The 12,344-nt window shown below is 37.9% G+C and overlaps 1 protein-coding gene across 1 annotated transcript in view; it reads right to left on the bottom strand.

Moving 5' to 3' along the window:
* Positions 1–12,344, bottom strand: part of NCKAP5 (NCK associated protein 5) — an 878,246-nt gene that overhangs the window by 437,138 nt on the left and 428,764 nt on the right. Inside the window, 3 exon segments of the mRNA XM_027590996.2 lie at positions 2,170–2,192; positions 2,194–2,283; positions 2,285–2,305. Of these exon segments, the coding sequence (XP_027446797.2) occupies positions 2,170–2,192; positions 2,194–2,283; positions 2,285–2,305 (134 nt within the window).

The following is a 12,344-nucleotide window of genomic DNA, read 5'->3' on the forward strand; positions in this document are numbered from 1 at the left end:
GGTGTACAATACAGTGATTCCGCACTTCCATACATCACCCTGTGCTCATCACAACAAGTGTGCTCCTTATTCCCATTCCCTATTTCACCCACCCCCCCACCCACCACCCCTCTGGTAACCAGCAGTTTGTTCTCTAGAGTTAAGAGTCTGTTTCTTGGTTTGCCTCTCTCTCTCTCTCTCTTTTTTCCCCCCTTGTTCATGTGTTTTGTTTCTTTTTTTTATTTTTTATTTAAATTTCACTTAGTTAACATACAGTGCAATATTGGTTTTTGGGGTAGAATTCAGTAATTCATCACTTACATATAACACCAAGTGCTCATCACAAAAAGTGCCCCTCCTTAATCCCCATCACCCATCTACCCCTCTCCCGCCCACCTCCCTCCATCAACTCTCAGTTGTTCTCTATCATTAAGAGACTCTAATGGTTTATTTCCCTCTCTCCCTTTGTGTAATTACCTTATCTGTGATATATACTTTTTCTTCCACCTTTGCTGATTTACATTAGCTGTCTGGCTATAACTGGACTCGAATTCTTCAGTTCCAATGAAGCTTTACATAAGGAAACTCATTATATAGCAGGGGAAATGCAGTATGTAAAACCAACCACTATTTGTTCTACATATAATTATCTTCTCTTTCAGTCTAGGATGTAGCCTTGGCCCTTATGCAACTCGACTCTGTATGGGTGTCATTTGATTTATAGCAGATGACCTGGCATCATACGAAAATAATTTATTGTGCCATGTGTCTCACACCTGGTAAATCAATACCTTGAATACAGAGACGTCTCAATTAGATAGCGAAAGGGTAGGGCGATCTACCTCCTCCTTTCCTGTATCATTAAAAGGGCAAGTATTACAAAGCAGTGTTTGTTTTAGAGCTGCTTCAAAAGTGGTGGGGGAGGTCTATTATTTCAAGTTGGGAGACATAAAGTGAGAGTTACCATCAAAACAAATGAAAAATCGAGCACAAGGTTGTATAAGTAATAGCCTGGGAGGGGTGGGACATGCATTGTTCAAGTATTGATTGGTGCATTTCTACAGCACCTGTGTATTTATCATGGGCTCAGAGAGTGGAATAGGGTGTTAAATTATGACTCTGAATGCAGGGGGGTCATCCATCCTTTCTACCCTGTTCCTCCAAGAAGACTCTAAACCAAAGTCACAAGCATCCACGGTATTAGTCACAATGAGATAAATCATCTGGAGGCTCAACTTCGGTTTCTCCCTGTGACACATCCAAAACTTAAGTTATCATTATAAAAGTTTTATAATGAGGAAGCCATATTATCCATCACTGATCACATCCAAATCCCATTGGTAAATTAAAGGCAAGATCCACATAGACTGCTCAGAAAAATTTTAGGGCAACTTCTCAAACTTGATTTAACCTGGGACAGCCTCAGGAGGGAGAAAAAAACAAAGAGCCCAGAAATTAATTTCCTGATTTTTCAAATGGTGAAGTGAGATACAGAAATGAAAGTAAATCATCCTTCCCAGAGTTCCCATTATCTGGTCCCAGGACTGGAATAGCACAAGTTTGTGGGGTTTTTTCCAGGGAACTAAATAGATTTTAAATAATAGGCTGAACCTTCACCTGGCCCCACAGTAACTGTACCTGGAAGCTGAAAGATTCTGTGTGGGAATTAAATCTAAGAGCTACTTTTCAGAATGCTCCTTTCAAATTCAAGTTTGGTCTTTTTAAAGGAAAGAAACTCATTGATTTTGATTTTTTTTTAACTATTGGTAAATATTTCCTTTAAGTACTGAGTAAGAGCTTACTGAATGATTAGATTCACATTCTCTGTCTTCCTTAAAATAGAATTATGATGCCCGGTAAAATTTCATCCTCCTGGCTGGCCTTTCACCGGACATCCCTATAGGCCACACAGCCACCACATCTTCCTGGAAAAAATCCCTTGGAAAGCCATCAGGGAAGAAAAGACAACCAGATCCAATAAAGCCAAGACTATGCAAGGTGCAAATAGCAAGTTTCAACAAATTGGCCCAAATGCCATATGATGGCGTGGCCAGAGAAGAAGGTCTAAGCTATAGGTAAATTAGCTCCTCAAATTCAACAGAAGCTTTCACAGTGGAAATTCAAGCACAGGGGCTACTGGTGCAGGAAGAGATGCCCTCCTGAAGCAAGAAACTCAGTTCAGAACAATACCTGGAGAACTGCTGTTGGAGGGCCACGCATCTGAATTCTGTTGCACTCAGACTCCAGTGTCACCTCCTGCAACCGCTTCTCACTCTGAAGACGTAAGTGTCTCTCCTCTTCCAAATTCATGCATCAGCTTCTCTTGCTATGAAACGCACAAAGGGAATGACTTTTAAGGTGGTGTTTCTTAATTACTCTGAGAAAAAAATAATTAGTAATAGCTGTCAGTTACTAAGTGCTAACTTGGACTTTATATATAATTTCATCCTCATTACAACCCCATGAAGTAGGTTCTATTATTAACCTCTTATTACAGACAAGAAAACTAAGGATCAGAAGCATCTAAGTAATTTGTCATAAAAACCAGAAGGGTAACAGTTTTCAATCCTGGCTGATGTCTCTAATGCTTGAATAATTTTCACTAAACCAGGTGGCCTCTTGTGCAGATATGAAGATCTATGACCCAGTAATACTACCAAATGTATTATAATTTGAGTAATGATGAGTAAGATCATTAGTGCCTGTTCAGAATTATTTCATCTCTTCAATCTCTGGTCTATGCTTTTAAAGGAACCTAAGTGATTTTTGTACAAGGACCTGTAATTTCAACTTAATTAGGCCATGGAGCTGATGAGAATATGGTTAAATATTTTGTTTTTATTTGTCCAGTTAGTTTTTCACAGATAAAGATAGGCTAAACCACTCACTTTATTTATTATCACAGAAAACTAACTCATTCACAAATGGGAATCAGTGTTTCAAAGAAGTACTGGACAACCCAGAATAGATGGTTCAGCAAAAACTCATTCCTGGAACCAGTTAGAAGTGTGCAAACTTGAATCCTGCTGACATTACTGACTCAGCCATGCTAATGTCTTTCTGTTTTGTTTTTGTTTTGTTGCTGCTACTACTTTTTTTTTTTTTTAGCATGTCATCTATTAGGATATTGTTGCTACTAGTGTGAGCACTTTGCATGCAGAATAGATATTCTGTGATGAAAACCAAAGAACAACTCATTACCTGACTAGGAGGGACCCACATTCTTACATGGGAAGAAGGGAAGCAAAGACTGCAGACTGCATGATGACTCTGAACCATGGATTACCAGGATGGAATGCTATCCACTGCATGGGGCATATTCACAGAAGTGATAGGAAAGATGGATTTTCTTCACCTCTAAACTCATGGGGGAAAAGTTCTCCTGAGGATTATGAAGGAAACAGTAGACCATAATTTGGAAATAAATCAAGATCCTCTAAAAATACTTATATATTCCCCTGCCTATGCACCCTTTGACCATGCTCTTCCTCCTGCTTAACAAGCCCTCTGAGGTCCTACTTAAAGCCTAGAGACTCTGCCAGGCCTGGCTTTGAACCATCTCTCTAGAACTTACCCCACATCATTTCATTATTCTCTCCCTTCCTTGATTTCCACAGACCTATGCTCTTTGCCACCCTATACATGTGTACTTACTTTCTTCTATTACAATTTTTTCATGTGCATTTATTATGGTTCTTCACCTACATAAACATCTTTTTGAGATTAGGACTATGTCTAATGTGTATATGTATTTTTTTGTATTTAACATACTGGACATATATTTGCTTATTGATCCGGAGCTGGCCTTTAGCTAAGTCAGGCCTGTAGCTTCTGTCCCAAACTCTTTGGTTTCCATTTTTCACCCCCACACAATCAGTTACTTCTATCAGATTCAGAAAAAGAAAAATCAAAATCAAATCTTTATTCTGTCATGTTTCCAGCAGCTTTGGAAAAGAAGAAAAACATGGTTTTGAAGGAGAAACATGCTAACCAAAGTCAATTTTTTGTAGAAATAGAATGGCAAATTTTGTATCACATATACTATTATTTATTTCATTATTTAGATTTTATTACATATATTTTACCACAATAAAAAGATAAAAATAAAATCTACTCCACTATTACACATAATCAACACTCATCTCTGTATAAACTCATTGGACTAGAAGGAACACGGGTAAGTCACCTTTATTATAGAATTTGGAAGACTGTGCTTTGATTCCCAAAACAAGCAAAACAAATGGTGTATGTTAAATAGTTAAAAAGCACAGTGTATGAAGAAGATGAAGTTTTGCAGAGAAGACAGCATCCATTTTTCCTTCACAAGTGAAGAATGTCACATAGATTCGCTCACTGTCGTATTGAATAATTCCCCAAAATCTAATAAGGGAGCACATTTTCCATATGAATAAACTTTTCTGTTCAATTTGTTAATGCCTTTTCAAATACAAATAAAATGATACCCGTACAACACAGACAAAGTTCCAGGGAATTCAAAGACTAATGAGGCAAAAGTTGTTTACTAAAATATATTCCCTTTCAATAGTATTTCATTTAAACCATCAAAGCTTGACAATAAGCCATATCCACTTTCCAAATGTAGGGGAAATTTTTTTTTACTCAAATTATAAAACATGGATAAAAGTAACAAAAGAATGTACCAATGGATTGGTCAGATTTTTTTTTTTTTTGATAATAGCTGTATCCTAGAGATAAACCAATTTGTCCCCAAAGTAATTTTGATGTTTTCCCACAGGTTTGCTCTGTATCTTTTACAGCATGGAGAGTGAAAGGGAGTGAGAGATGCAGAAGAGTTGAGTGTCATTTATACGGTGCTGCTGGGCACTGAAGAGCAGTAAGTAAAAAACAATGTCACAGAAATCTGGGTTGTAGACCTGATGAGGCCACATTTCCGCGACCGTCTCTTTCCATTGAATCCCTGGGCTGGGTTTGCTTTAAGAGACCATCTTAAGAAAACTCTGAGAGTGTTTTTCTAAACTCATGGGGGACCACATTTGTATTTCTCCCAGTTTCATTTAGCAAGTTCTCCTTTTCTCCTTCTCATTGGCTTCTCCTTCCATTGCCCCCAAACTGCTACACGAGGAACACAAGCACTGGCCCCTGAGCTGAGTCTACATGATGTGAGACACATGTTAACAGGACACTTCACCAGCCATACAGCACCCCTTCCTTTTCAAGTCACGGGCTTTTACTCTCATTCAAAAGGAGGGTTTGCATAGTTTTCTCAACAAAAACTGTCTCTGAGTGGGTGAACTTTCAACCCTTGTTCTTCTTTAGTTGATATCTCTACCTCTGAAATAAGTTCTATGTGAAAAATCGTGAATTGGAGAGCACGTCACAGTTTACAGAATGTTTCCACCTTCATTGCTTCATCTAGCTCTCGGGACAACTTGGCAAAGTTGGTTGTTATCAACTTCATTTAAAGATAAAGAAGATGGTATAAAGAAAGGGAAGGAATTTGCTCAGGGTCTCACTGTTAGAAATGACAGCTTTGGGACCAGAACAAAGTTCTTCTGACCCCAAGTCCCATCCTCCACCCCCATCTTTTTTTTCTTCTTAGGATAGTCAGTTCTGCTCTAACATTTATTTTAGACTCTTTCTGTCCTTTCTTTATTTTTATATTTGACATATAATAGTTTCAGATGTACAACATGATTCAGTATTTGTATACACAAATGCAAATATAATCACAAGAAGCCTGGTTATCATCTATCATAATACATAATTACAAAGTTCTTTTTTATTCCCTTGTGATGAGACCATTTAAGATTAACTGACTTAGCAACTTTCAAATATGCAATACAGTATTATTAACTATAGTCACTGTGCTGTACATTATACCCTCATGACTTATTTTATGACTGTAAGTTTGTACTTTTTGACTCCCTTCACCCCTTTTGCCCACCCCCCACTGCTCTTCAACCTCTGACAACCACCAATCTGTTCCCTGAATCTCTGAGTTTGGTTTTTGTTATTGCTATTGTTTGTTTTGTTTTCACATTCCGTATGAAAGTCAGAGCATATGGCATTTGTCTTTCTGTGCCTGACTTATTTTACTTAGCTTAGTGCCCTCAAGAACTACCCATGTTGTTGCAAATGGCAAGAATCCATTCTTTTATGTGGCTGAATAGTATTCCAGTGTGTGTGTGTGTGTGTGTGTGTGTGTGTGTGTGTGTGTGTGTGTGTGTGTGTGTGTGTGTTTGTATACCTACCACAACTTCTTCATCCATCCATCCATCCATCCAGGACACTTAGGTTGTTTCCATATCTTGGCTATTGTAAATAATGCTGCAATAAACAGGGGGTGCTTATATATATTTTTTGAGGTAATGTTTTCATTTTCTTCAGATAAATTACCAGAAGTAGGATTGCGGGATCATATGATACTTCTATTTTTAATTTTTTCAGGACCTTCCATAGAGTTTTCCACAGTGGATGCGCCAATTCATATCCCTACCAACTGTGCACAAGGATTCCCTTTTCTTGATATCCTCACCAACACTGTTTTTTTTTTGATAAAAGTCATTCTAACAGGTATGAGGTAATACATCTTTGTGGTTTTGATTTCCATTTCCCTGATGATTGGTCATATTGAACATTTCTTCATGCATCTATTGGCCACCTGAATGTCTCCTTTGGAAAAATGTCTATTCAGATCTTCTGCCAATTTTAAAATCAGATTGCTTTGTTTTTGTTTTTGGCTGTTGTATTGTAGTTCTGTATATATTTTGAATATTAATCCCTGATTAGATATATCATTAGTAAATCATATTGTTCTAACATTCAATGCATGGCCTTTTCATTTTGTTGATGATTTCCTTTGCTATGCAGAAGTTGATTTCAGTTTGATCTCACTTGTTTACTTTTGTTTTTGGAGTCAGATCCAAAAAATCATCACCAAGACCAATGTCAAGTATCTTACTGCCCAGTTTTCCTTCCAGGGGTTTATGGTTTCAGGTCTTACATTCAAGTTTTGAATCCATTTTGAGTTGATTTTTGTCTATGGTGTAAGATAGTGGTCTAGTTTGATTCTTTTGCATGTGGCTGTACAGTGTTCCCAACACCATTTATTGAAGAGACTGTCCTTTCCATATTGTGTATTCTTGCCTCCTCTGTCATAAATTAAATGACTATATTAATTGTGGGTTCATTTCTGGGCTATTTTGTTTCATTGATTTTTCTGTTTGTTTTTTATGCCAATAAAGTACTGTTTTGATTATGATAGCTTTGTAATACAGTTTGAAATCAGGGAGCATGATGCCTCCTTCTTTGTTCTTTCTCAAGATTGCTTTGGCTTTTAGAGATCTTTTGTGATTCCATACACATTTTAGGATTTTTTTTCTATTTCTGTGAAAAATGGCAATGGAATTTTGATAGGGATCTATCAAATCCATTGACTCTATATATTGCTTTGGGTGGTATGGACATTTTAACAGTATTATTATTCCAATCCATAAGCATGGAATTTCTTTCCCTTTATTTGTGTCTTCTTAAATTTCTTTCATTAATGTCTAGTAGTTTTTGATATCCAGGTCTTCTACCTCCTTGGTTAAATTTATTCCTAAGTACTTTATTCTTTTTGATGCAAGATCATGAATTCTTTTTGGCTCTTCTCCAGCTTCATTGCCTGGTTCCTCTTCCTGTTTCCAGTCTTTACCAGTTAACATTTCCCAGTATTCTGGCCCCAGTTTTATTCTCTTCTAACCCTAAGTATCCTCCTCCCTTGGGCACATTACCCTGACTGGGGACTTAAGCCCTGAGAGCACCTCAATAGGCCTCTAGAAGTGTGGCAGACCAGGAACCTATCCCTTAGACTAAAGCTCCTGAACACGGAAATATACCTACTCACAAAGTGAACTGGTGTTTTCAGCCTGCTATCTGTGCACTGTCCTGGGGATGGCAGTCTGTCAAGAACTCTCTTTCCAATAGTTTCCTACTGTATCCAGGAACACAAGCCACTTCAGCCTCGAGATCCACGAGCACAGCGGGTCCCCTGGTGGCAGCCACAAAAACTGGGGTATCAGATGTAAACAAACCAGGGCACCAGATGTACGTAAGAGCTCCCCTCTGGGAAATAATGCCTCTGAACTCTGGCAGAGGGAGGGCATGAAGATGGCATCTTCCAAAGGAAAAAAAGTACAAAGATGGTAGCCCAGGCTTTAGTGAGGCAGAGGGAGAGCACAAGGATGGATGGCATCTGTCAGTGCCTCCATCCCTTGAGAGAATGCCAAAAGGCACCCACCCCTCCAATGGATGCTTCAAGATTAGCAAATGAATCTTCATAGTCTGGGTGCTTTCCAAACTGCTACTTCTGAGCTGGGCCCTGGGGTGAGCAAGTCTGCATTTGAGCCTTTTAAGAGCTGTTTCTCAGTTCACTGTAGCCCTTTGGGTCTCATGGATACAAGCCCTGGGAGTCTTCAAAGCAGATGTGTTGGTGGCTCATCTCCCAAATATTGGTCTTAAGAGTTAGAGTGACTGATATAATCTACAAACCCTTCACTCCTCAAGGAGAAGCTCTGGATTTTTGAGTTCCCTCCCAACTGCGGGTCACTGAGCTGGGGGTGGGTTTGTGGTGAGACCTCATCTCAGCTTCTCTGACCCTCCTGAATGCAGTCCTTTTCTCATCTGAGAACAAGGAGATGTGCAGTGAATGTACAGAGAGAAGTTTCCCATACGCAGTTGTAGATTTATTGTGTCTGTCGGAGGAGGTGAGTTTAGCATCTTCCTGCTTCACTATCTGGACTGCATCCTAACACTTATTTTAAGGGCATAAATTTGTTTGAAGGCAATGGCTGTGTTAGGGGCCAATCTGAGCGTGACCCAAATCTCACACTTGCTTATGCCTGACTTCATTCACGAGAAACACAAAGTGAACACAGAAAACACACCCCGCTGAACCTAGCATAGAAATACACAAATCACACCGATTTAAGATAGATGAGCCAGTGCCCTCAGTTAATGTGCCTGTTAAGAGCCACCCCACCCACACCTGGTGGCATAACTTGCCCTCTGATTTCAGGCAGCCTTCCTTTTGCCACTTGACAATTCACAAGCCATAGCCCTTTCAGTGACCCTTACACAAGCCAACTGCCTGTCTTTTTCAAGGTGATGTGCCATATTTATTGTATTACTTAACCATTTAACACAGGTAAAACTTAGCTGTCATTTTTATTAGGTTCCTGGGTTATTTTTTTTTTAATGTGTCACTGATCAAGTTTCTGAGTCTCGTGCCCCTACTTCCATTTTTCCCACAAGCCCTGTGCAATGATTTTTAGGAATGCAGAGAGGTTGCATTACAGCAGAGCTGACTGTACATCACAGAGGAGAAAAAGAAATCTGAATTGAGAGTCAAGTTTCCAAGTCTGTTTCCTATTTGGCCACAAGCACAGAGTTGGGCCTTTGACAAAGAATCAAACACACAAACGAGAAAAAGAAAGGTATATTATGTCCAAGTTGTTGTTCTACCAAATGATCTTGTCTCTATGTCAGAGCCTTAACACAGACCTTAAACTTCCTCAAACTTAATTACTATCCTCTGATTAAACCTCTGGGGAAGGAAACTCCACAGTTTCCCTAGGTAATCCATTTCACTTTCTTAAAATTCTCTCCTGATAATTTTCTAAGATTTACTTAAATTGTTTCAAGTATCAAAAAGCCATTTTTATCTGCATGATCCCAGGATGTGGAGAAAAACCTATATATTCCAGTAAGTGTATATATATATATATATATATATATATATATATATATATATAAAAGAGCTTGGAAAAAGAGCTATGTACATACCCACGTGGATTTATTCATTCCACTCAGACCACAAATGTTTAACTGAGCAGCTACTATGTGCCAGAGACTGGACCAGAGCAGGAGATCATCAAGGAGTCAAATAGACATGGTTCCTGACAGTAGCCGACTTACACACAGTGCAGACGGCAGGTGCTAAATGAATTATCACACAGATAAATATATCAGTATAAAAGGATGGATAATTAAGGGTTTGCTGAAAGATGACAGCAAGAGGAACTAATTTTGTTTGGTCGTTTAAGGGAAGGCTTCGCTGAGGAATTAACATTTAAAATGAGATCTCTGTGATGACTGGGAGTCACCAGGTGAAGAGAAGGGACCAGCACTCTAGGTGGAGGGATTAGCAAATAGGAAGGTCCTGAGTCACACATGGAAAGAAAGAAGAACAGCCCAGGGTCCCTGGAGCCTGGTGAACAAGGAAATGGGCGTGGCATATGATACAGGTAGACAGAACAAGGCACAGGCAATGGGGAGCATGAAGGTCATATTAAGGATGTACGATTACATCCTGAGTAAAAGAGTAACTCATTGCAGAGGTTTAATCAAGTGAGTGATAGGATCTGGTAAAGATTTTGCAAAGATCACTGACCACTGTGTGGAGAAAGAAGTGAATTAAGAGTCTAAATAAGAGAATGGGAAAATATTTAAACAGAGAATGATGAATGCTACCAGCTTCTAGTTTAGATTGCATTTGTTACTCAAGTGGTTTTGGACAAGCCACTTAAAACTTAACTGTCTCAAGCTAGTTTCCTCTGTATATCAGGGAGAGTAAAACTGCCCAAGCCAATTTTATAGGATCACTGTGAGGAATGAGCAAGATAATATATGGTAAAGCACTATAAAAACTTGAAAGTCCCAAATAAAAATAAGACATGGGTAACTGGAATTGTATACCCTATGTCATCTAATATAGTTTACTTTTGATAAATTCTACAAAAAAAATTAGTTTTTAATAATCGCTACATATTAAACATTGTAGTTACAGATTTCTTTTAAAAAATCTCAAAAATATGTGTTTGAGTAGATCAAATTTTAATACATTTAATACATTTTAATGTAAGAACTGAAAGATCACAGATATCATCTAAAATGCAGGTAACACTGTATCAGATATCCCTAAAAACACATTATTTTTTAAATCCCACTACCTAGTCTGATTTTAAACAGATGGCTTGATCTGTAGGGTGCCAAAACTTTAGGGGTTAAAACTAAGATATTAACACTGGATTTCAAATACAGAAAGTCAATAAATACTTCTATCCTAGATCTAATTATGTTTGGTGATTCTAGCAACATTAGTATACTACTGGCAAGGACAGTTACAAGAAATTCAAAGAATTTGGAAAAGAAAGAAGAATTTTGTTTACTTGCTGTGGAAGTTCTAGTGCCACCATGCATGGTCATGTGTCAAGTGAAACATCTGCTCTTACAAGAGAGGTGCTTCCCACATATGCTCTAAGCATCTGTGTTAAGTCTTGCTTAGTGAGTGACATGGGGCATCAACTCATCCAGAGGTATTCTACATTGACTTGATGTTAAAGAGATAGACAATAATATACAGAAAGGTATTCACTATACGTGTCCATTTCAAAAGATTTCCCAAAATGCGTCCAAGTTGTAATGTTCTTGTTAAATATTTCATGATGAAAGAACCTTGGGAAACATACTAATACTCTTAGATAATAAAAGGATCTAAAAGTTAGTCAGATACAAACAAAGGCCATTAGAGAAGGTCATAGGGACTTCACGATATTCCTGGGTATTGATGAAAAAATAGATGAATGCATTCAAGAAATGTGGAATCTGGCAAACAAGCCACAATGGAGGTTTTAAATTAGACTATTAGAAAAGACAAGTGCATTTGATTTAGTGATATAAACATAAAGCATGGCATTAAGACTCAATAATCAATTCAGAACTTCAGGATCTGCTTAGATTTACTTATTAATTGGTGTCCAGACAGCCACAGATATTGCCATGTGTTCACCAATCAACATCTAATGTATACTGAAACATTTTAAGATTACAGAGACCCAGAATAACCATTCTAATTCTCTTGCTACCTATTGAGAATCTAAAATTGGCAAGTGATTTTTTTTCTTCAGAGGTTCATAAACCAAACACATATCAGCAACAAAATTAAACTGTTTTGTTTTCATGAAAACTAGTTTTTAATGGAAAAACTATATTAACCAATTGATGTCAAACCAATGTAAAACGGGATCTAAATTAAGCTATAGTGATTACATCTAATTGTAGCTTCATTTTTGCTTTTTACACAAATTGCATTATATTTTTCCCGTAGGGCTCCCTGAATTCAATAACCCCATTAGTTATGAAAGATTCAGTTATCCCAGAAGCAGAAAAACAGATAAGGAACCTAAGAATTGATTTTTTTAGAGCCCACACTGTTGGTTGTAACAGAAGAATCAGAATCAGATTTTGAGATGCTAGGATAGAAGCAGCCCAATATGCATCCGCAGTGCTGATAACATCGCCCGAGAGATAAAAATCTTTTATTCTAAAAAAAAAATATAGAG

The sequence above is a fragment of the Zalophus californianus genome, chromosome 3 (genome assembly GCF_009762305.2).
Source record: "Zalophus californianus isolate mZalCal1 chromosome 3, mZalCal1.pri.v2, whole genome shotgun sequence".
Taxonomy (NCBI): Eukaryota; Metazoa; Chordata; class Mammalia; order Carnivora; family Otariidae; genus Zalophus; species Zalophus californianus.